This window comes from Nomascus leucogenys, chromosome 15 (genome assembly GCF_006542625.1).
Source record: "Nomascus leucogenys isolate Asia chromosome 15, Asia_NLE_v1, whole genome shotgun sequence".
Taxonomy (NCBI): domain Eukaryota; kingdom Metazoa; phylum Chordata; class Mammalia; order Primates; family Hylobatidae; genus Nomascus; species Nomascus leucogenys.
Window position 1 is genome coordinate 105,642,923 of NC_044395.1, and position 21,424 is coordinate 105,664,346.

Sequence of the window (21,424 nt, forward strand, 5' to 3'; positions counted from 1 at the left end):
CGGGAGGGGTCCACGCACATACATCCACTGCAGTCCAGACAGGAAATGGCACTTTAATAGTTGGGGCCAGGGTGACAGGACCAAGATGGGGCTGGCCTGTGTCAGTCAGGAAGCCTCCCTCTTCTGCTGAGACAGGGCCTTGAGGCAGCTCCTCCTCCCCGCCTGAGGTCCTAGGCCTGCCACAGGCCAGCATGCCGGTGAGGTCAGTGGCAGGAGCCACCCAGAAGCCCCGCATATGATGGAGCTGGGAACAGGGACTTCACCTCCACGTGTTGCCATTTCCTCACTGGAAAGTCCTTGGGAGGTGGCTGGGCTCGGCCTGAGCTCAGGGCTCTTCGGTGGGGGTTGCGGCAGGGGCAGGGCGGGCACTTGCAGGTGGCACAGGCTTCATCAAGGCAGGAGCCAGAGCGCCCGAGCCCTGGCAGGGGAGGTAAGGCCCAGGATGGGGCAGGGCCGTGTGCTCCTGCAACGGACATCCTTCTCTGCCAGAGACCTGCTCCCCAAGCCCTGTCCCTCCCAATCCCCAGGCAGCCCACTCTGCCCGCCATAGATGAATCTAATCCCATATATTACAATAAGCTGCATTTGCCTCTCCCCATTGCCCCACCCTCCCCTACCCTGGGCCAGTGGCCCCCACTTCCTTGTCCCCTGGCGGTGGCAGGTCCCCTCCTCAAGCAGTGCCACATCCTGTCAGCAGCCAGCTGTCCTGGCACTGGCCTGAGGGCTGGGGACGCAGAGGGCGGGGCTGCGCGGCTACTCCAGGTAGATGTCTTCTGTGGGGCAGGTGTACTCCACAAACTGCTTGTAGAACTGCTGGAATGCTCTCCTAGAAGCCAGGGGACACACAGATGGCTCAGATTGCCACTGGCAAGGGAGGAACGGGATCCCGACCCAGGGTTTTCCCACTGGAGCCTTGGGGCCCAAGTGCGGCTCTGGTTCCTCTGGCCGGGGCCACTGGGCTCTGTTCTCTACAGAATTACCATCGCATTTCCCAGTAAGGTGTCAGTTGAAGACATGGCCCAACAGCTACCAAGCTTGGAAGCTGCTCCTCAGGCTCACCCTGCCCCGCCACCCTCCCTCCAGGCCACTGCGCTGGGGTCCGGAGATAGTTCTCCAGAGCTGCGGGGGAAACTGAGGGGCAAAGCTGAGCACCAGGAAGCAGCCCCAGGGCCTGGGATTGGGCGTGCTCCCTCGGGCTGGGTGCTCAGCAGGATGTACACGTACCCCACGGACTCTGCCAGGGCTTTGGTGGAGTCTTCAGACACAAAGACGTGGCAGGCAAACCGGTGGTCGGCGGGGTGCTTGGTGATGAACCCAAAGTACCTGCAGGGACAGGTCTGTCTGTGCTGGGACAGGGGCTCGGCCCACACCCACCCACCTCAAGGCTGCAGACCACCCGTGCCTCCTCCGCTGCCATCCCACCCCCCACTTACTTGTTATTCTTTGGATGATATCCGCAGAAAGAGATGTTTTTTAACTGGAAAAAGTGGCTACATTTATTCCCCTACAGGAGGGAGAAAAGAAGCAAGAGGGCGGTCACCTGGCCTGCAGTGAGGGTGGCAGGAGATGGCCTCTTCATCGCAAGTCTTGGGGGAGAGCTGGGGGCCATGGAAGGAAGGGGCTGGGTTGGAAGAAGTCACCTTGGCCTCCTGGGAGTCATCAGCCTTGACGCCTATCTTCACACCCCGCACGCTGATCTCCAGGACACAGCTGGAGGGTGGGTTAAAGTGCACGGTGAGCCGGCGAGTGGTGGCAATCTATAGGTGACGAATGGAGCCACGTCAGCTGCTGTCTGTTCCTCTGCTGATCCCTCCTGTCCCGGGGCCTGAGCCCTTTACTGCCTCTAGACACCTGCGTCCCTCTGCCCCAGGAAGCCATCCAAGGGAGGAGAAGGGAGAGGGCTCAGGTACCTTTTGCATAGCGGCACAGAGGACGTCATTGCCCTTGTGATAGGGAACCTGGACTGAGCCCAGGAACTTCACCCGGAACTGGTCCACCCAGTCACTGTTTTTGGCCAGGGCTGGAAAGCAAGCGTGAATTGAGGAGGGGCAGAAACAGCAGGAGGGAGCTGAGCAGCCAAGTGAAGGAGGGCGGGTGAGGCACGGGGAATGGCAGAGCCCACAGAGGCTGCCACAATCCCCGGCTGCCCAACTTGGCCGGGCCTCACTTTGCTCGATCGTGAAAAGGACCTAAAATCACTTCCACTCAGCCCCCAACCCGGCTGGCTGAGATCTGGAGTACACGTTCACCCAGCAGCAAGTTGGGGCAGACGGATGTGGCGGCTGGGGGCACAGGCCAGGGAGGGAACGCTACCTGCCATGTGCTCGGGCTCCTTGGTGACCTCGATGGCGTAATAGGCAGGAAAGACGCCCCGGGCACCAGTGCGCATGTTGTAGGCCTCGTACCAGTAGTCTTCAGCCTGGAGCTCCACTAGCAGAGGGTCATCCACTTCCAGCTCAAGTTCGTCTTCGTGTCGGGGCACAAACCTGTCCCCAGCAAGGACAGGTGAGAAATTCGGCACCAAGGCCTGTCCAGCCAGGCCTACTCTGGGGTCTGGGAGCCACAGCAGCATCGTTATTTCAGTAAACATTTGCAAAAGCATCCTGTGTGCCTGTTGCAGTGCTAACTCCAGGGGAGAGCAAGGTCAAGCAGACATGCATCTGCCATTGAGGAAACACGGGCCAAGGGAGGGTGCGGGCAGGGCCCCCTCTAAAATGGAGAGGCTGTGGGAAGCGCAGGCTTTTGTCTGGAGAAGGATCGGGTGGGGTGTGGGCAGCATCCTCCTGGTCACCCTCCTGGGTGCCCTGCCCCTGGCCAGACTAGGTGCGCACTTCTGGGATCCCTCACTGCAGCCATCCTCTTTGTCACCATACTCTGAGTCCCTAGAGAGTGGACACTGTCTTCCCAGGGCTGAGCGGATCAATGAATGCTGATGGCAGGGGTTAGGCTGAGGCCATGTAGGGGTGACAAGTGGAGGGTGGTGTGTGGCCTGCCTGGCTAGGCCCAGCCAGCCCATGGCTCTCACCTGAATATGGCCCGGTGGGTCTGCTCCTGCTCCTCCCCGTTGATGATGCAGGAGAACAGCCCGAAGGACTCGGCACCTGCAGGTGAGGGGGTGTGGCTGGATGGGGGGGTCGCAGCTCTGATCCAGGTTTAGCAGGGCAGGTAGAAGCCTCAGTCCTAACCAGATGGGGCCTGGGGTCGCCTCCCAGAACACTTCGCATTTTGGCTGTGCCCCCCTAGGGACCCCCCCACCCCACTGCTTCCCCTTGCTGACTCACTGGAGGAGCGGGAACGGCCACTCATGAAGACGTTCAGGAACTTCTTGGAGAAATGGACGTCGGGTTCATCAGGCGTGGAGTCCTCGGAGAGGCAGGCAGGGGGCTGGGGCCGGGGGGCCTCCTCATATTCCTCTCCGATGGCCGACTCGTAGGGCGAGGAGACGGAGGCACAGTTGTCGTAGACGGTGGCAGAGTCGCTCTCGTCACTGTAGTCTCCGAAGCACGGCCGCAGGCTCACCAGCTCCAGCTGCGCGTGCTCATCTACCACCAGCGTGTACTTGACAGAGTCGTAGGACAGGGCGCTGGTGTCCGAGCTCAGAGAGGCCCGTGGAGGTGGCGGCGGCTCCCCCAGGCTCCCCCGCCACCCTCCGCCTGGGGGCTCAGCCCGCTCTGGGGACGACAGGCAGTCGAAGCCCTCCTCCTCTTCACTGATGGAGGGGTGTGGCCGCCCTGCCGTGGAGGGGTAGGCGGCAGGGTCTGGATCGGAGCTGACCGACATCCGGCTCTCGGTGGGCGGCAGGAAGGCGGAGGTGGGCTCTGCAGGGTCTGGGGGCCTCTGCACTGGGGTCAGGTAGATCTCCTCAGTGGCCTCTAGTCGCACATCGGCCTGGTAGTGGATTCGGTCTCGATGCGAGTGGCCCCGACCCCCAGGCGGGGCAGCAGGGGGACCGCCCGGAGGTGCCATCTGGGTGGCTGTGCTGCGGCGGCAAGGGCTGTCGGTGGAGGTGCCTCGATCTGTGGTGGGGGCGGGGCTGCTCTGGGGGGGCAGCTCATCGCTCAGGCAGATGTGTTCATGGGGTGGTGTCTGCTCCCCTGGAGAGCAGGCAGGTCATGAAGGCAGGGGCTCTCTCCCAACGCCCAGCTACCTGCACCCGCCACTCTCAGCTTGGTGACACAGAAACCAAGACAAAGCCTCCCTGGGCAACAGGCCCTTCGCAGGCTCTGGGGCTGGTCAACTCACTCATGCCACCACCGATCTCAGCCCCCGGATGGGCTTGTGCAGGGATGTGGGTGGGCGGTTTACCTCTACTCAGCCCTTTGGAGACTGTAGGGTTTGCTCTCTGCAGTGGGGACTGAGTCAGGGCGGGCGGAGGTCCAGGTAAGGAAGAGGGCCCTGACTTACCTGTCTTCAGGGGTGAGGATGATCGAGACACCCGATCCTGCCAACTGTGCTTTTTGCCCAGAGAATTATTATTCAGTGTGTCCTGTGCAGGGAACAAAAGGCTCTTGTGATGGAAGTGGTCAACAGTGCCCGGCACAGGGAGGCCCCGGCCCTGCCCCCTCAGGCCATCCCTAGGGCCATTTGCTGTGTCCACCCCGCCTCCACTGTCAAAGGCCTCACTCGTAAGTCTCCTCTGGAGCAGGCAGGAAGGGTGGCAAGTCACAGCCAGGCCTGCTGGCTCCGGATGGCCCTCCGCCTTGCTCAGCGAAGCTGGCCAACCCTCAGGGAGATGCTCTTATCAGCCTTAACAAAGGTGGTGATGGCCAATGTGTGTGGCAGCAAGAGGGGGAGGAGGCGGGGGAGAAAAGAAGCAGGAGCTCTCTGGAGACACAGTCAGACCCCCAGTCCCAGACACTGAGGGTTACTTGGAAAATGCTCAAATCCAGCCCAAGTCAGAGACACGTGACTCTCTGCTCTGGAGCTTGGGAAGTCATGGCCTAGAAGGGGTGGGGACCTTCTGATAGAGCCTGGAAAAAGCACAAGGAAGGGTCTCCCCAGCAGCTGGCCTGGGGGACCGGGATGAATCATCCCAGTGACAAATCCATAACAGAGTTTTCCTGCACCCCCCACCACGGTGGCACGTGACTGAGGAGTGACAGATGCAGCTGTCAGCAGCCCTCCTTCCTGGATCTCCTGGGCTGCCCATTCTACATTCTCAGCCCCGGGACCCCTCCCCACAATGCCCACACAGGGCTCCCTCCACTCCACGGAGGCTCCCTCCCCTGGGAGCTCTCTCCCAAGTCCTCACGTTCCTGGGCCGGGCTGCCAAAAGCCATTCACAGGATCCTGGGAAAGGGACCAAGCCTTTCCCTGCAGCCCCAGCCGCCCCACCTCCCAGGAGCTCCTTGCCTGCACCGCTCCCGATGGGCCTGGAAGACAAAGGGCCACAGCCGGCTCCCCCAACCCTATTCAACTCTCCTTGGCATCCAGCCACCCTCCCAGGGGCCCTAGGCCCCCAACTTAGCCAAGCAGCTCCATCTCCCATTCCTCTCCCCTGCCTTCTGGGAATTCGCAGCTGCCCAGATCTCAAACTGGCTGTGGCCCCTGAGCTCCCCATCCCCACCTCGCCACGATCTCCCATGGCCTCCCCTACGATGACCACTTCGGATGCCCTTTTCTCCAGGCCCTGCTCGTGCCCCACTTTCACCAGGAGCCCCATACCCTAAAGGAGAAACCCTGTCACAGCCTGAGGTCCCACACTCCAAGCCCTTCGAACCCCTCAAAGCCTCATTCTGTTAATTCCCTACTCCTCTCCTAACCCCAGTCCTTCCCTCCTTCAATCCCGCCTCAAGGCTCCAAGCCCGGCCAGCTGGACTCAGCCCTCTTCCTAAGGATGGTTCTGCCCGCTCCTCGGATCCCAATCCCGGGAGCGAGCCACTGCGGCCTCTATGCAGGCGCTGTCCCCAGGCACTGGACCCGTAGGTGCCCCCTCCCGCTGCAGCCCCTCTGCGCTCCCCCTCACATCTCCGCGGCGGCCCAGGGCGCCGCCCCCCGCGTTGGCGCCTCACCTGAGACCGCGGCACCTGCGGAAAGAGGTTGAGCGTGGTGGGCCGCTTGGGCCGGTACGTGTCCCCGCTGCCCGGGCCCTGGCTCTGGCCTTGGCTCTGGCCCTGGCCGCGGGACGCCGGCTCCTGGCCGGACTCGGCCTTGGGCGGCCCCGCTCCCGGCCGCCGGGCCGCGCGCTCCTCGTCATCGTCCTCCTCGTCGTCCTCGGCCCCGGGAGTGTCCCCCGTCGCGTCGATCAGGTCCATCTGCAGCATCTCGGCCTGCAACCGGCTCCCAGCGCCGCCGCCGCCCGCAGAGAGCAGCCCGGCGCGCGGGGGCTGCGCGGCGCACGGAGGGGCGTCAGGGGGCGGGGCCGGGGCGGGGCCGAGGCCGTTTGCACCGCCCCCCGCCCGGGCGAGTCCATTCTGCGGCGCGAAGGGGGCACGAGGGGGAGCCGAGCAGCGGCCGCCGGAGACTGGGGCGCTCTCGCCCGCCCCCGCGAGGAAGCGCGAGGCCGCCGCCTCCCCGATCCAGCCGTGCCTCTGACGGCCTGCACCTCCCCACAGTCCCCACCCCGGACTCCTTGCGCCCTCCCGTTCCCCTGGCAACGGCCGGTGACCTCACCGGGGTTGTAAGCCGAGCCCAGAGTGAAGTCACCGCTGTTGCTATGGGGACTCTGTGGTCGCCAAGGAGTTCGGGGTGGGGTGGGCAAGGGATGGGGGCGGGGGAAGTAGTATTTGAAGGGGCCTTGAGGAAAACTGGAAAAACTGAGGCTCAGCCAAGCAAGGAACGGCGGAGACCTGAGAGGGATGGGAAGGAGACGCCGAAGGGGAGGGGCGAGCGGGGCCCCGGAACCAAGGCGGTGGCAGCCCCGCCCTAAGCCAGCCGGCCCAGGCCCCTCCAGCCCTAGATCGGCCCTCCAGGAGCCTGCCTTGAGGATACAGAGCCCCATCCTAGCTCCAGTTCTGCCGCCAACTCCCTGGCACCTTGGACAGATCCCCTGATCCTTCAGGCCCCCTCATCAGTTGAGTGGGGACAACACTACTGCCTCCCAGCCTCCAAGAGAGCTGAGTATTCACTGGAATGTGTGTGAAGCCCGCTGGAGCTTGTCTGAGGCCCCTTAGGGGCACACCTCTGGCCAGTAGTGCCTGGGGGCCCTGCCTAGCTCGGAGGCAACCCTCTCCAAGGCTCTGCTGGTGCAGTTGGGGGAGAGGGCAGGGTGAGAGTCCAGAACAGGCGTCTGACCTTTAAGAAGCTAAGTCAGGGCCCTGAGACCATTCCCCAAATCTAGAGGCCTCTGCCTCTTCCTGGCCTGGCCAGAGAGTGGAAGGTTGGGGTACTGGGGACTAGGGGATTATCTTCACCCCTGGGTTTCCTCTTGCAGAGCTCACTGAGTCATCTCTGGAAGTAGCAGGAGGTCAACACAGAGACAGGCGCTCCCTCCCCAAGGCACACCTCACGCTCCTATGGTAACCACTCTCCTGACACCGTATCTGGCTACCTGCCCTCTTGGGGGCTGAGAGGAGCTCTGGGCTCTAAAACCTAGCCCTGTGCTCTGTCCTCCATTTCCTGGCAAGCCGACCCCTTCTTCCTGTTCTGAAAAGACATAGTTGGGATCCCCATCTGACCCCAGTTACCCAGGTGCTGGGGACCTCCTGGCAGCATTCAGATCTTTAGGGACAGGAGAGAGCCATCTTCCCTATGACAAAGCCAAGGGGCCCAAACCAGCAGCAATACTGGGCAAACCCCTCAGTGGGGGCCTTTAGGACTATGGGCCAGAGAGGGTCTGGGAGGCCGTGTGGTGCCATCTGTCTGGTGTAATAGCAGCCAGCAGCCACAGGAGTTATTCAGGAGTGCCTTGGCTGTTTCTTCCTGCCCCAAAGCACTGCAGATTCCACCAGACTCCACCCTGTCTGTCTCAGGCCCTCTGCCAGGGCTGCTCCCAAAAGGATTCAGGGTAGCCCTGAGTCTCCCTTAAGTCTGGTCCTAATTGTTACTGCCCTAGGTCTCAAGACTTCCTGGCCTCTCTCATCTTGTGGGCAGTTGAAGGAGCTACTTCCTGTCTTAGTCCCTGACAGCAATAATAATAATAATAATACCAAATAAAATTCTGATTGTACACCCAAGACATGCCAAGCAGTATACCTATGTTTCTTGCACATCATTTCATTTCATGGCATTTCATTGGCATTTCATGCCAGCACAGACCTGAAACCCCCTTTGTCACTATGGGGATACCCTTACCCCGTCCCTAGCCTTCCTGCCACTCCACTCAGGAGCTCCTAGGAGCTTGCCCTTACCCGTAAGGACAGGGTGTCTTTGCACTGTAAGCTGATGCCACACTCATCAGTGATCTCCGAGAGGTCTTCATCCTCAAACTCCTCCAGGCTGATGTCGTGGGTGAGCCTGGTGGGGACAGGAAGCCAAAGTTACAACTCAGGGGCACTGCTATGCCTGCTCACATCTCCCTGTTACCTCTCCCAGGGGGCAGCCTCTTGAAGGCCAAACACAGCCCCCAGAGGACAGGATTTGGGGTCCATCTGTATCAATGCAGGGGGTGGTCAGCAGGCAGGGAAAGAGCAAGGGGCTCGTGCCAAAAGGCAGTCCTCCTAGGGTGGCAGCGGAAGAGGAGGCTCCAGGTTACTCCAGCTCCTCCCTGGGAGTTGTCATTCTGTTGCCAACCAGCAGGCAGTGCTTAGAAGGCCCAACTGGTCAGAGCCTCCTCCCAGGGTCAAGATAGGTGCCAAGGCCAGTTCACCACGGAGAATGTGGAGTTGAGAAGAGCAGCCTGGAGTAGGGGAGCTCCCGGTGCAATCCCTGCAGTAGCAAGACCTGGGGCACTGGCAGCAGCCTCAGAGGAGTGCCCCACACCCCAGCTCAGGAAGACTCATGCCCCTTGAGCCCAGGGAACAAGCGAAGGAAAATCTGGTGTCAATGTGGGTAGTTTCAGCCTATTCCAGAAAGGACTCCAGCCTCATGCTGTGCACATGGTGGTCTCATCTCTTCAACCATAAAATCTTCTCCTTATCCAGCGTTAAGGACCCTGAACAGGAGGCTGCACAGATGGGGTCAGGAAAGCCCCAGGTGAGACCAGAGGTATTAGAAGCTCAGGAGACAGCTCAGAGCACCAGGTCACCAGAACACTAACCAGCTCCACCAGAACCCCCCTCTGCCTAGGCCAGCCCTGAGTCCCCACCTCAGAATGCAGGGCTGGGCCAGCCACTGCAAGGCAGCCTGTCTCTTGCTCACCTCTAGTCCTGGGCACTCTGCCTGGCTTGCTGGGGGGTAGAACATTTGGGAAGTTGGGGAGAAATGCATGAGCCTTTTCCCAAATAAGTCCAAGAAATAGAGACACAGAGCAAGGGAAACCCACTAGTTCAAGGTCACCCAGGAGAGATGGTGGCTTAGCCCCCAGGGGAACCTAGGAGGCCCAGACTTCCTGCTGCTCGCCTCATTCAGACCAAACAGAGACCCTGAGCTTGATGGAGCTCACCCCGACTCGGTCTCCACCCCCACCAGCCCCGGTAGCCCCTACCAGCGCTCCCATTGATCCTCCAACCAGCTGTCATTGTCTGGGCTCGAATCCATCTTCAGCACCAGCTGCATGGAGAGCCCTGCCGGGCCCGGGGGCTGCGGGGCCCCAGGGCTGCCCTCTCATGCCCGGAAGGGTGGGGGGGCCAGGGCTCAAGGCAGGGCTGGGGGCCTCTGGCCTCCACCGCTTGGGCCTGTCTTTCTGCGTCCTGCCCGCAGCAGAAGCCTGGGGAGCTCATTAAAAATAGATAGGCCAGGAGAGGAGGCTGCAGCTGCCGACCCAGGTCCCAGCCCCAGCTCTTCCCAGCGCAGCCCTCAGCTGCAGGCACCTTCCTCCCGGCTGGCCTGGCTGTTGCGCTGCTGCCGCTGTGGCCGCCTCCCTCACGGGATCAGGTTACTGCAATCAATGCCACTGGCTCCACCTGCCCTTCCAATGCCCCTGTCGGGGGCTGAGGTGGCCCCCCCTCCCTGGCCCAGGCTTGTAAGTAGATGGCAGAAATCTAGGATGTTTCCCCCCAAAAGCCAGTCCTTGATTGGCTTTAAAGGGCCAGTGCCCCAGTCAGGGTGCCAGGTGGGAGATGAAGGGGGGCTTCCCAAATACCCCAAGAATGAACACTCGGTTCGCACTGCCATAGGCTCAGCCCCCCGACCTCATCAGAGAGGCTTCTGTGGGCCCAGGCTGCATCCAAACTGGGTTTGATCTGGGCTGCCTCCTTCTGCAGCCAGGGCTCAAGGCTTCAGGACCCAGGAAGGCAGGGCCTATGGATTCAGGAGGCACCAGAGCCACAGCTAAGGGCAGGCCGGTGTTTGGGCCCTTAGAGCAGAGCTGGAAGGGCTGCTGTGTGGTAATGAGCTTCCTCTCCCTTTGGAGTGACATAAACAGAACCTGGAGGCCCCTGGAGGGCACTGCACAGAGGGGTGGGGAAAGGGGGCTGGATGGACAAGGTGCCCTGTAGGGTCGCGTCTGACCTGCAGCCCAAGGGTCCCCAGGCCATGGTTCCCCAGGCCATGGGGAGGGTGTGGCTGGCCAGCTGGGGTGGAAGTGGGGAGGAGGTCCTGGCCCAGAAGCCAGAGCAGCCCTCCTCCCTCCGGCCAGGGCAGGGTGGCATCTCTGGCTCAGGGCCAAGAACCCAGTGGCCGGCACCAAGTAAGTGTTCAATTCACACTGGTTGCCCAGATGGTCACCGTGAAGGCCAGTGGTGCAAAAGGGAGCCCCTGGGACTCAGATGGCATGGGAGAGCTGCAGGACCGCTGATACAGAGGTGCCCTGATATGCCCCTGCTCTGCCAGTGACCTCTGCACATTTTTTTTTTTTTTTTTTTGAGATGGCCTTTCGCTCTGTCACCCAGGCTGGAGAGCAATGACATGATCTTGGCTCACTGCAGCCTCCGCCACCTGGGTTCAAGTGATTCTCCTGCCTCAGCCTCTTGAGTAGCTGGGATTGCAGGTGTGCACCACCACACCTGGCTAATTTTTGTATTTTTAGTAGAGACGGGGTCTCACCATGTTGGCCAGGCTAGTCTTGAACTCCTGACCTCAGGTGATCTGCTCGCCTTGGCTTCCCAAAGTGCTGGGATTGCAGGCGTGAGCCATGGTGCCCAGCCCCCCTGCACACATCTGTGTCTCCTCACACATGGCTCCTCTTCCTCACTGCCAAGTCCTAGTCCAGCTTCTGCCTCTGCCCTCCCGGATGTCCCCACTGGCCTGTCTGCCTCAGTCTCCCTATGCCTGCACCATCCCACTCCACCTGCCACTATCAGGCAAAACTGCCAGAAATGCCGTTATCCCTCCCGCCCCGCTTGGAACCCTCAAGGCTCTCCACTGGCAGCAGGTTCCTGTGCCTGCAGGCAAGGCCTCCAGCTCCATGCAGAGTCCGCGTGGGCACTGTGTCTCCCCAGTGCCAAACCCAGTGCTCAGATGGAGCACGTGGCAGACTCTCAGACCATGCTTGTTGGAAGAGTGCTCAGTTAAGCTCATTCCTCCAGGAAGCCCTCCCAGCCCTTGCATGTGGCTGATGTCACCATCTGCCTGGATGTACAGTAGTGTGTGCAGCAGACAGGGCCAGCCCTCCCTCAGAAACACCCACTTCCCCAACCCTGGCTGCTCCAAAGGTGGACGGGGCCTGTATCCAGCACCCTGATTGATGATCCTATACTACACCCAGCAGGTGATCAAGACTCCTTCCTCCTGGAGGGCAGAGCTGGCGAGTTCATCCTGCATACACTGGGTCCTCAGCATGAGCCTGCTAGATGTCTGTCACAGGACAGCCTCTGCCTCCACCTGCTCCTCTCGAACTGCAGGCTGGAGCAGGGCCTGCAGGGTCTGGCTTAGACCTGGGTTAGGGGCTTCTCAGTTCATTTCCATACCCTCCACATCACCTGATATTCCCACTTCCTTGGACAATAGGTCTGGGTGGGGCAAGGACAGCAGCATCTTTCTGGACAGCTGAGGGCACTGGGCTTTAATTGGGCAATGCTAGAAAGAATACTCGGCTGGGGGTCAGAGAGCCTATGCCTGATCCCTGGCTCTGTTGGGGCGGGTTAAGGGGGATGCTTTGTCTGACTTTTTGGGTGCCTCTCATAAGTAAGGCAGGATGGAAGAATGATCACCGTATCAGGCTTGGAAGCAGGAGGCCTGAAATAAATCCTGACTCTTTCACATTGAAGCTGCCCCATCCTGGCCCCAACATTTATGCCATGCATCTCTCTTAATCCTCATTGCAACACCCTTGGGAGAGGGTTTGTTCCATTTTTCCCATTTTACAGATGAGGAACACCAAGGCTTAGACATAAGGTGCCTTATGCCTCAGTTTCCCACATACAGGATGAAGCCACCGATCCTTGCCCACTCACCTCAGGGGGCTGGTGAGGGTTAGCAGAATGGAGTTTGTGTGAGTAGGAGGTCACCACCAAGGATCAAGGGGGACTGACTGGTCAAAGAGGCCCCTTTGCAAGTCACCCCCCACCCAAGACTCTGCCCTTTCCTCTTTTCCAGGCACCAGATATTCTGGCCTCCCAGCCAAAAGCCTGGGGGGTCCCTTTATGGAGAGAAGGCTAAACAGACATTTGGTCCCTGAAGGCTCATGGAAGGTCAATGTTGGGAAAGAAGGAGGGAGGAAAAGATGGAGGGGAGAAGGGAGGGGAAAAAGGGGAAAAGAGGGCGGTTCCCTCCTGTCCCGCCTGATCCACCCTGCTCATGGCAGCCTTAGCACCAGGAGGCCTCCAAACTGAATCCTGCAGCCCTCCGCAGGCTGGCCTCCCTCACCTCTGGGTCTGGAAGTTTCAGCAGTCTCCTGTAGAAGCAGCCCCTGCCCACCCATGAGACCTGCTTGTCTATCCTGGGTGCTGTGATCCTTGAGACGTCATCCATATTAACGTTTGGTGGCGCTGAGCTGTGAGTTTGGTCTCTGGAGACCGCCCTGACCTTTCTACCTGACACCCTGTTCCTGCATTCACCTGATCCCTCCTACTCTGCTGCCTCAGTCCTTGCTTTTGGCCCCGCCGGCTCCTCACTGTTCTGGCCATGCCAGCCCCTGCTCCCACCCCACCCTGAGCTGCACTTTCCTAAATGGCCCTGAACAAACATGCCTTTTGTGTTCTGATGTTGATTTCAGGCCCTCTTCCCCTGCCTTGCTGGGTCACATTTCCACCAGCCGCAGTCCTGCCCTTTCTAACGGACTATTTCAGCTCCGCAGTAGGCTGAGTTAGAAGTGTATGTAAAGTAAGGGTTAAGTGGTAAAGTGCTGAGGCTTTAGCTGAGCAAGGCCGAATCTGAGCCAGGCATTGGCTGTTCGGATGTCATTCTTGGGTCTGCGTTCCTGGCTGTGCTGTGGTGAGGTAAGGATGCCAGCTGATTGACCTTGGGTCCTGGCCACAATGCCCCACAGGCCTCTCTTGTGACAGAGGGCACGTGTGGTCCAGGGGTCCAGCCTGCCTCTCTGCAGCCCTCTGAGTGCTGAGAACGGAGCTGGCTCCCAGTGAGTTCTCAGGACACCTGTTGACTGGCCGCTCAACCCTAAGTGGGTTCCCCATTTCCCTCTGGTTCCTCTACCAGCCACTCTCCACCAGGTAATGACAGCAAAGCTGACCTCTGAATTACAGATCTGGTCTGGTCACTCTTCCCCAGCTCAAAGCCCTTTAATAGCTTCCCCTGGTCCTTAGGGGAAGGGGCCCAAATTCTCCTCTGTGGCCTGAAGGCTCCGTAAAGCCTCCTTTCCCTCCAACCAGTATCATTTCCCCTCATTACCCCCACCTCCCACCTTTATCTCCTCCTTCAATAGCGCAGCTCCCAAAGCAGTAGCACGGTCCCCTCTGCAAGCCTTCTCTGACCTCTGGGACCAAGCCAAACTGCCCTGCTGTGGGCTCTCGGAGTCCCTCCTGGCTGTGTTTCCGTATCACTGTAATTTTACCTTTGGGTTCTGCGGCCCGCAGTGGCCTCCCCTTGGAGTCAGTTAATCCATATGGGTGGGGTCATATCTGTTTTGATCAACATGTGTGGTGCCTCATAGGTACTTAACAAATGCTGAATGAATTAACCACAGACGTCCCGGGGCTCTCTGGATTTTTGCCTTGGAAATCTCTAAGTTAGTCCACTTTTCCAGTCAACTTTCTGTGTCCCCACCTACACCGGAGTCTGGGCTAGGATGTCAGGTCCTCTGGGAAGATGGCACTGGCTGAAATGGTGGGGTGGGGATGAGCCAGGCCCAGCATCCCTCTCAGGCCCTCTCTCTACCCCCACCACCCGGCTCTGGGTGAACATGGGGTTGGGCTGGGTTTGTTCTTTGGGTCGGAATTCCCTTCCTGACCATCTCCATACGGGGGTCATCTCCAACGAAAACTGAATCCAACCAAAGAAATGAGCCCTGAGGGACAACCCCGCTTGGGGTTATAACGTGTTTGATCTGTTTAAACATCTTCATGCCGATACATTGCAAGAACTCTGGGATCCAGTTGTTCGACTTTTGGGAAACTGCTTCGAGGAAACAATCCCACATTGTTTGGAGAAGAACCGTTACACACAGGACGTTCATTCCCCATCACAGCAAACAACTGAAAACACCTGCATCGCCCAGCACCAGGGCGCTGGTTCCACCGTGGCCATCAGCGGATGAAATGTGATGCGGTCTTTTGGAATCAACATTATAAAGTCTGTGTATTAAGGTGACAACTAATAAAATGAGCAAAAAGACCGCATGCATGATCCAGTGGCCTCTCCGGGATGCTGTCACACACAGGAAGAAACACTCACGTGGACACAGAGTTGTGAGATGGGGTAGAATCTGGGGCGCTCTTTTCTCCTTTGCTGTCCTTCACAGACTTTCATCCTGGGTCATGCCAGCCTAGCGTGGGCTCCCCATCTGCTGCTGGGCTGCCTGCCCTCCCCAGAGCTGCAAGTTTCCTGAGGGCGGGGTCATCATACTCACCTGGGCACTGACTCCCTACATTTGCTCCAATCTATGCACAAATCCCAAAACCCTGCACACCATAGGTGCTAATCAGTGCCTATTAAAAAGGCACTGCAAGCACCATGACAGCAGGAGCCACAAGCTCTCCACTGGCATCTCCAGTGGTGGAACAAGGCAAAGCACCCAGAGACGCTCCTGCTATTTTGGAATGAATACAAGAGTGGGGCCAGGGAACAAAGACGGCATCATAGAATGGTTAAGAACTACGTGTGGATGGTGGCTGTGACCCAATTTGTGGGAACCATGGGGGCCCCAAGCTAGAAGTGTGTTGTGGCCCACTTCCAGCAATCCAAAGACAAACTTTAAAGCTCTGCCATCAGCGAGCTGGGGTTGAAATTCTGCCCTGGCCACTGCCGGGCTGTGTGAGGCAAGTCAACACTCTCTGCCTCCACATCCAAGGTCCATCAGAAGCCAGGCCAAGGCGGTCCTGGGCATGAGGCAGCTCCCGCAGCACCTCCCCACCTTCACCGAAACATGGTTGGCTGAATAGGCCACCAGCCAGCCATCTTCCTGCCCTCTGCTCAGTCTCCCTGGGCAGTGATGTCCTCTCTGAGGCTTCAGTGGCCATCCCTCCACACTCAGACTCCCAGGGTCTTTGGCCCCAGCCCTAACCTCTCCTCTGAGCTCCAGACCCAAAACCGACTGACTGTATGAATCCTCCAATTGGGTCCTCCAATGATCCCCAGTCTCAAATGCAGCAGGTCCCCACGTGATTTTCACACCCTGCCCACCACCTTCTGGTCTCCCACTGGACACCCCACCCACCAAGGAGCCCCTGCATCATCCTAGACTCCTGCCTCCCCACTCCCTATTCTGTATCCCTCACCAAGCGGGCTAATCTGCCCCCAACTCTTCCTCACACCCTGAACCTGTCCCTCCTTCTTACCAGCAGGATGGCTAGTCCCCTGGCCACTCTCTACCCAGCAGCCAGGTGATCCTCCCAGAGCAAGCTTGTCTAACCCATGGCCCAAGGGTGCGTGCGCCCCAGGATGGCTCTGAATGCAGCCCAACACAAATTCGTAAACTTTCTTGAAACATTATGAGATGTTTTTGTGATTTTTTGTTTTTGTGTTTTAGCTCATCAGCTATTGTTAGTGTTAGTGCATTTTACATGTGGCCCAAGACAATTCTTCTTCTTCCAGTGTGGCCCAGGGAAGCCAACAGATTGGACACCCCTGTCCTAGAGGATCTGTCTGACCCTGTCATTCCTCTCCTAACCCCCTGCCAGCTCCTCTGGCTGTCGGTGAAGGGGTCGGCGTCCTCACATGGCCTACAAGTTCCTGCACGTCCTGCTCTCCACCCTCCTGCCAGACTGGGCACCAGGCACCCTGCCCACCCGCTCTGGTCTCCGCCCTTCACTCCAGCGACACCCTTGGGTGATATTTTTATGCGTCCACCAGGCCTAAGCTGAAATGTCCCTGCCTCTGGGGGGCCTGTCCTGACCCGCTGAGCCTGGGTCCCTTGACCTGAGCTATCATCACACCGACCAGCCCATCTGTAAAGCCGTCTGTCTGTCTGTCTCCCCTCTACAACACCAACAGCATGATGGCCAGGCCCATGTCTGCGCCTTTGCAGTGTTTCCCTGGTGACCTAGGCAAAGTGCAAACGTTTGTTGAGTGAATGAAGGAAGAAGCCTCTCGGTGGCCCCATCTCTCATCCCTGAGGCAGGATGGTGGGGCAGACGGCAACCATCCGGGCAGCCATGGCCTGGCTCTGTCCCAGCTTTGCCACTAATTTGCTGTGTGCTCTTGGGGGAGCCACTCGCCCTCTCTTGTTTCCTCATAAGGGGAGGGAGCTGGTTGGACAAGCTGGTCTCTAAGGTCTTTTCAGGTCCACGATTCCCCTTCTACACACCCCAGACAGGCCGCTCGCTCCCTTCCTGCCCATGAAACCCCCTTTGTCTCTGCTGTTCCTCCCATGTGAACTGTCCTTCTGTCCCTCCTCTTTGTCCCACCTACCCAGCGCCAATGTCTCCACTGTGTAAATTTCTAAATTCTCTTTTCTAGAGTGTTCTTTATAATGAACATGTATCACTTCAATTTTGAATTTTCTTTTATTATTTTGTAAGACACAGAAGTAACCTATACTCATTATAAAATAAGAAGTCAAATACAGGTGAGCAGCCCTAATTCAAAAACCTGAAATCTGAAATGCTCCAAAATCCTAAATGTTTGAGCATCAACAAAACAGCACAGGCGGTAAATTCCACACCTGACTCCACGTGACAGGTTGTAATCAAAACTTTTTTTTTTTTTTTTTTTTTTTTTTTTTTTTTTTTTTTATGAGACGGAGTCTCGCTCTGTCCCCCAGGCTGGAGTGCAATGGCGGGATCTCCGCTCACTGCAAGCTCCGCCCCCTGGGTTCACGCCATTCTCCTGCCTCAGCCTCCCAAGTAGCTGGGACTACAGGCACCCGCCACAACGCCCTGCTAATTTTTTTTGTATATTTAGTAGAGATGGGGTTTCACCGTGTTAGCCAGGATGGTCTCGATCTCCTGACCTCATGATCCACCTGCCTCGGCCTCCCAAAGTGCTAGGATTACAGGCTTGAGCCACCGTGCCCGGCCCGTAATCAAAACTTTCACGCACAAAATTATTTAAACTATTGTATAAAATTACCTTTAGGCTATATGTATAAGATATATAAGAAAAAATCAATTTCATGTTTAGACTTGGGTTCCCATCCCCAAGCTATTTCATTATGCATATGCAAATATTCCAAAATCCAAAAAAATTAGAAATCTGAAACACTTCTGGTCCAAAGCATGTCAGATAAGGCATACTCAACCTGTAATATAAAAGCATGACACTGGGTGCGGTGGCTCACGCCTGTAATCCCAGCACTTTGGGACGCTGAGGCGGGGGGATCACCTGAGGTCAGGAGTTCGAGACCAGCCTGGCCAACACGGTGAAACCCCATCTCTACTAAAAATACAAAAATTAGCCGGGCATGGTGGCGGGCACCTGTAATCCCAGCTACTTGGGAGGTTGAGGCAGGAGAATTGCTTGAACACAGAATACAGAGGTTGCAGTGAGCCTAGATCATGCCACTGCACTCCAGCCTCCAGCCTGGGTGACAGAGTGAGACTCTGTCTCAAAAAAAAAAAAAAGTATGTAAAATAAGAAGTGAAAATCCCTCGCCCCCAAAGGTAACCAACCACTATAAACAGCTGGAGCATTTCTATAATCAGAACAAAAATCAACACGAATTTATTTCAACGAACTACAAACAAATGCTGCCACCCCTTCAGGTCAGGTCCACATGCTCGCCCCCTCCACACATGCTCTTCCAATACTCCAGGGCTCTTTCTTTTTGGGGTGGCTCTGACATCAGACTGCCTGCCACTTACAAGCTCTGCCACTTATCTAACCTCCTTCTGCCTCAGTTTCTTCATGCAAGTGTGGATAATAACAACGCTCTGTTGATACAGTTATTGCGAGGAGTAAATACTCTTGCACATAGGAAACTCTTAGAATGGTGCCTGGGCGAACTGAGTGCCTTCCAAATGTCAGCGCTTACCACTGTTATTGAGTAACTTTCCCGTGCTGAGCAATGGGGATACCAAAGTTTGGGTACAGACCCCCTTTGTCTTCTGGGAGCTGACAGTGGCACTGGGGGTCAAGGCGCCTGTGTGTGTGTGCACACACAGCCCTGCCTACAGGCGGCTCTCCTCAGACCTTGAAACACTCAACACGTGTTATCTCATCTGATTCTTAGGACCATCCTGAGCAGGGGCCAGTGCTGGCATCTCAGAGGCTCAGAGGGCTTAAGTGCCCAGTGTCAGGGCACACAGGTAAGAATGGCCAGCCAGGATTCAAACCCAGGCCAGCTGGATCCATGACTCCACCAAAGAGCCACAAGAAAGCACTATCTACCCACCCAGGGTTAAGTGGAGCCTGGCCAAGCACAGTGAGAGGCGGGCCAGGAGAAAGGGCAGCGGGGGGCTTTGGGAGCAGCGGGGCAGGCCAGCAGGGCCTGAGACACTGACGCTTATTATTCCCACGCGCTGGCCTTGTCTCTGCAGCCAGGCCACCATGTCCTGGAGGGCTGGCCCACACCTCAACCTCGTGGCCTACTGCCACCCTTGTCCCACGTGCCGCAGAGCTGGCCACACATTCACTGGCTGGTGTCTGCTTCCTCAGCTCCTCTCACTAAAGCATCTATGACACCCGGGGAAGCAGGTCGATGAAGAAAAGCTGCCCACTGGGCCAGAGGCAGGGCTTGGAGGTAGAGTGGATTGAACACACACAGACCTGGATCCCAGAGTGTAGCCTTAGCCTCTGACTATTTTGGAGTCCCCAGATGAGCCACCTGCCTTTGTTAATCTCAATCACCTCATCTATAAAACGGGCAAACCATTACCCTCTCTTGGGGCAGTTGTGAGGGTTAAGGGAGGGGCCTTGGGAAGACGTTCTGGACAGCAGCGAGCCGTAGTGTTGTCTGCTAGTGTGGGGGCTGACACTTGTTGAATACTGACCTGATGTGCTTTTTCTCCCTTCCAGGCAAGAATCAATATTAATTAGCCCACTTAACAGATGGCACCCAGAGAGGATGAAAACCTGCCTGGGTCATGCAGTTAGAAAGTAGTGCAGATAGGATTTGAACCCAGGTCCCTCTAAGCCCCATGTGCTTCCACTGCAGAGGCCTCCAGGTGGGGAGGCCGTATTTGCATGCAGGCCTCATGCGCCACGCCAGGTGGAATCTCAGACCTCAGTCTAAGGCGTTATCAGAGAGCTGCAGCCCTGGAGCCTTCAGGCCTGGCCTCCTCCGTCTGGCCCCCTCTGGTGCTCCCAGCTAAGCTCAGGGCCTTGGGGAAGGTTTCTGGGTTTGATGATGCCATTAGAGATCCCCAGGGGTCTCTGCCCACCTGAGGACCTGGGAGCCAGTGACCCCTTGTTCCCAGGAGGGGCTGGCGCCACAGCCCAGCTGGAGCCTGGCTGGGGTGGTGCCCCAGGAGAGGGGAAGGCGCCAGTTCTTAAGATGGGGAAACAATGGGGTATGTCTAAGCCTCCCTCTCTAGGCCCGGAGCAGTGACTTCGGCCTCTTCCTCCCCATCAACTAGGGTTCAGAATTATGGGCGAGGTACATCTATTTCTCCTCCACATAACACTCAGCCCTCACTTCTCTGAAATGCATCGGGCCTAACACCAGACTGGGGGGTAGGGGTGGTGGAATGGGAGCTCAGGTCAGGGTTCTGGGTATTTACCCCAGCAGGGATCCCCCTCGACACCCCCGCTGGCCCTGGCTACTCCCTAGCCGACTTCCCTTCCCGCAGCCGGGCCTAGGATTCCCCTGGTTGAGGCTGAGCCTTCAGCGCCTGCCCTGAGAGACACACCTGCCTAGGTCGGTGCTGCCCAATCCAGAGAGGGGCCCGGCCATGCCAGGCCTGGCAGGTAGGCCCATCTGGGCAAGCAGGGCTCGGGGAGGGGCTCAAAACATCCTCCTCGCAGCACCAACAATATCGTTGCCCCAGGAAACTGCGACCCGCGCCCCTCCAGGCTGTTCCCAGCTCTATTCAGAAATCTTCGGACTGGGCACAGGCCAAGATGCAGCCTGCCTGCCCGCTCCGGGATCGCAACCCCGACCCCAGACCCTGCCGCAGCCCGGAGGTTGGGGAGAAGGAGGCCTCCGAGCCCCCTCCTCCAATTCCAGCGCAGACCTCCCAGCCTAGGGCCAGGAATGGCGGAGGGAACAGCCTCGTGAACATGCAACGGCTACCAGTCCGGACTAGAGGCTGGCGGGGCTTCTGGGGGGGACTCTGTCCCGGGAAGAGACCCCACTCCCACGCAGCCCTTTCCTTCCCGGGTTCCCGAGGTTCTGGGGTGGGGGGTGGGCAGGGCAGCCAAGGCGGATCAGTCCCGGCTGAAAGGCGAGGCGCGCGGCGGCCGGGACTCTCACCTGAAATTGGGAGGCGACGCGATGTGCAGCCCCAGGAACGGGGAGGCGGCGGGCGGGGACGCGGCCCCCCCGCCCAGGCCGCCGCTTTCTCGCTCCGCCATTCTCGGGCACAGCCCTGGCCATCCGGGCGGAGCGCGGCGCAGTGGAGGCGGCGGCTGCGAAGGAGGCGGAGGCGCGGCGAGGGGGCAGCCGCCGCCGCGGGGCTCGGGCTAGCCGGGCGCGGCGGGCGCACCTGTGTCTGGCAGGGCGCGGCACCGCACCGCGCACGGCTCGCGGAACTGGCGAGAGCGCCCCGCGCGCGTCCCCGGGCCCCGGCCGGGGTCTCGCGCGCCCCGCCCCGGCCCCGCCCCCACCCCGCCAGCCCCGCCCCCAGAGGTGGCGCTCTCCGCGGTGCTGAAGCCACGGCCCCCGCGGCCCTGAGCTTGGCTCAGCCCCGCCCTAAATCCGACACCGACTCTCCTCCACCCCGTGGCCGGTGTGGGCTTTGTCCCTCCGGTTGGGCTTAGTGCCCGGGTATCAGATGACTAATGGCAGGACACTGGA

The 21,424-nt window shown here is 58.6% G+C and overlaps 2 protein-coding genes across 4 annotated transcripts in view; both read right to left on the reverse strand.

Annotated features, from left to right (window-relative positions):
- The window catches only part of LOC115838561 (E3 ubiquitin-protein ligase RNF169-like), a 178,687-nt gene that overhangs the window by 43,291 nt on the left and 113,972 nt on the right, over window positions 1-21,424 (reverse strand). The window lies entirely within an intron of this gene.
- Window positions 38-21,321, reverse strand: MAPK8IP1 (mitogen-activated protein kinase 8 interacting protein 1). 3 transcript variants are annotated; one of them, XM_030794555.1, is made up of 12 exons: window positions 20,882-21,321; window positions 8,289-8,394; window positions 6,012-6,326; window positions 4,405-4,486; window positions 3,282-4,016; window positions 3,026-3,101; window positions 2,314-2,486; window positions 1,911-2,020; window positions 1,641-1,757; window positions 1,434-1,504; window positions 1,225-1,323; window positions 38-826 (listed from the first exon to the last, which is right to left on the reverse strand). In XM_030794555.1, the coding sequence occupies exons 1-12, from the start codon at window positions 20,980-20,982 to the stop codon at window positions 754-756; spliced, it is 2,058 nt and encodes a 685-aa protein (XP_030650415.1). In that variant the 5' UTR covers window positions 20,983-21,321; the 3' UTR covers window positions 38-753. The 3 variants fall into 3 exon arrangements, with proteins under 3 accessions (XP_030650415.1, XP_030650413.1, XP_030650414.1); XM_030794553.1 differs by having other exon boundaries at window positions 3,282-4,094; XM_030794554.1 differs by lacking the exon at window positions 20,882-21,321 and adding an exon at window positions 9,524-9,995 and having other exon boundaries at window positions 3,282-4,094.

What these genes read in the sequence shown, in the direction of transcription:
- MAPK8IP1 (XM_030794553.1), bottom strand. Translation starts at nt 20,982, where the DNA reads ATGGCGGAGCGAGAAAGCGGCGGCCTGGGCGGGGGGGCCGCGTCCCCG. An exon ending in AAGACACCCTGTCCTTACGG is followed by an intron (nt 6,327 to 8,288) that starts GTAAGGGCAAGC and finishes TGCGCCGCGCAG; the next exon opens with CCCCCGCGCGCCGGGCTGCT. An exon ending in CGCAGGTGCCGCGGTCTCAG is followed by an intron (nt 4,487 to 6,011) that starts GTGAGGCGCCAA and finishes TTCCCTGCACAG; the next exon opens with GACACACTGAATAATAATTC.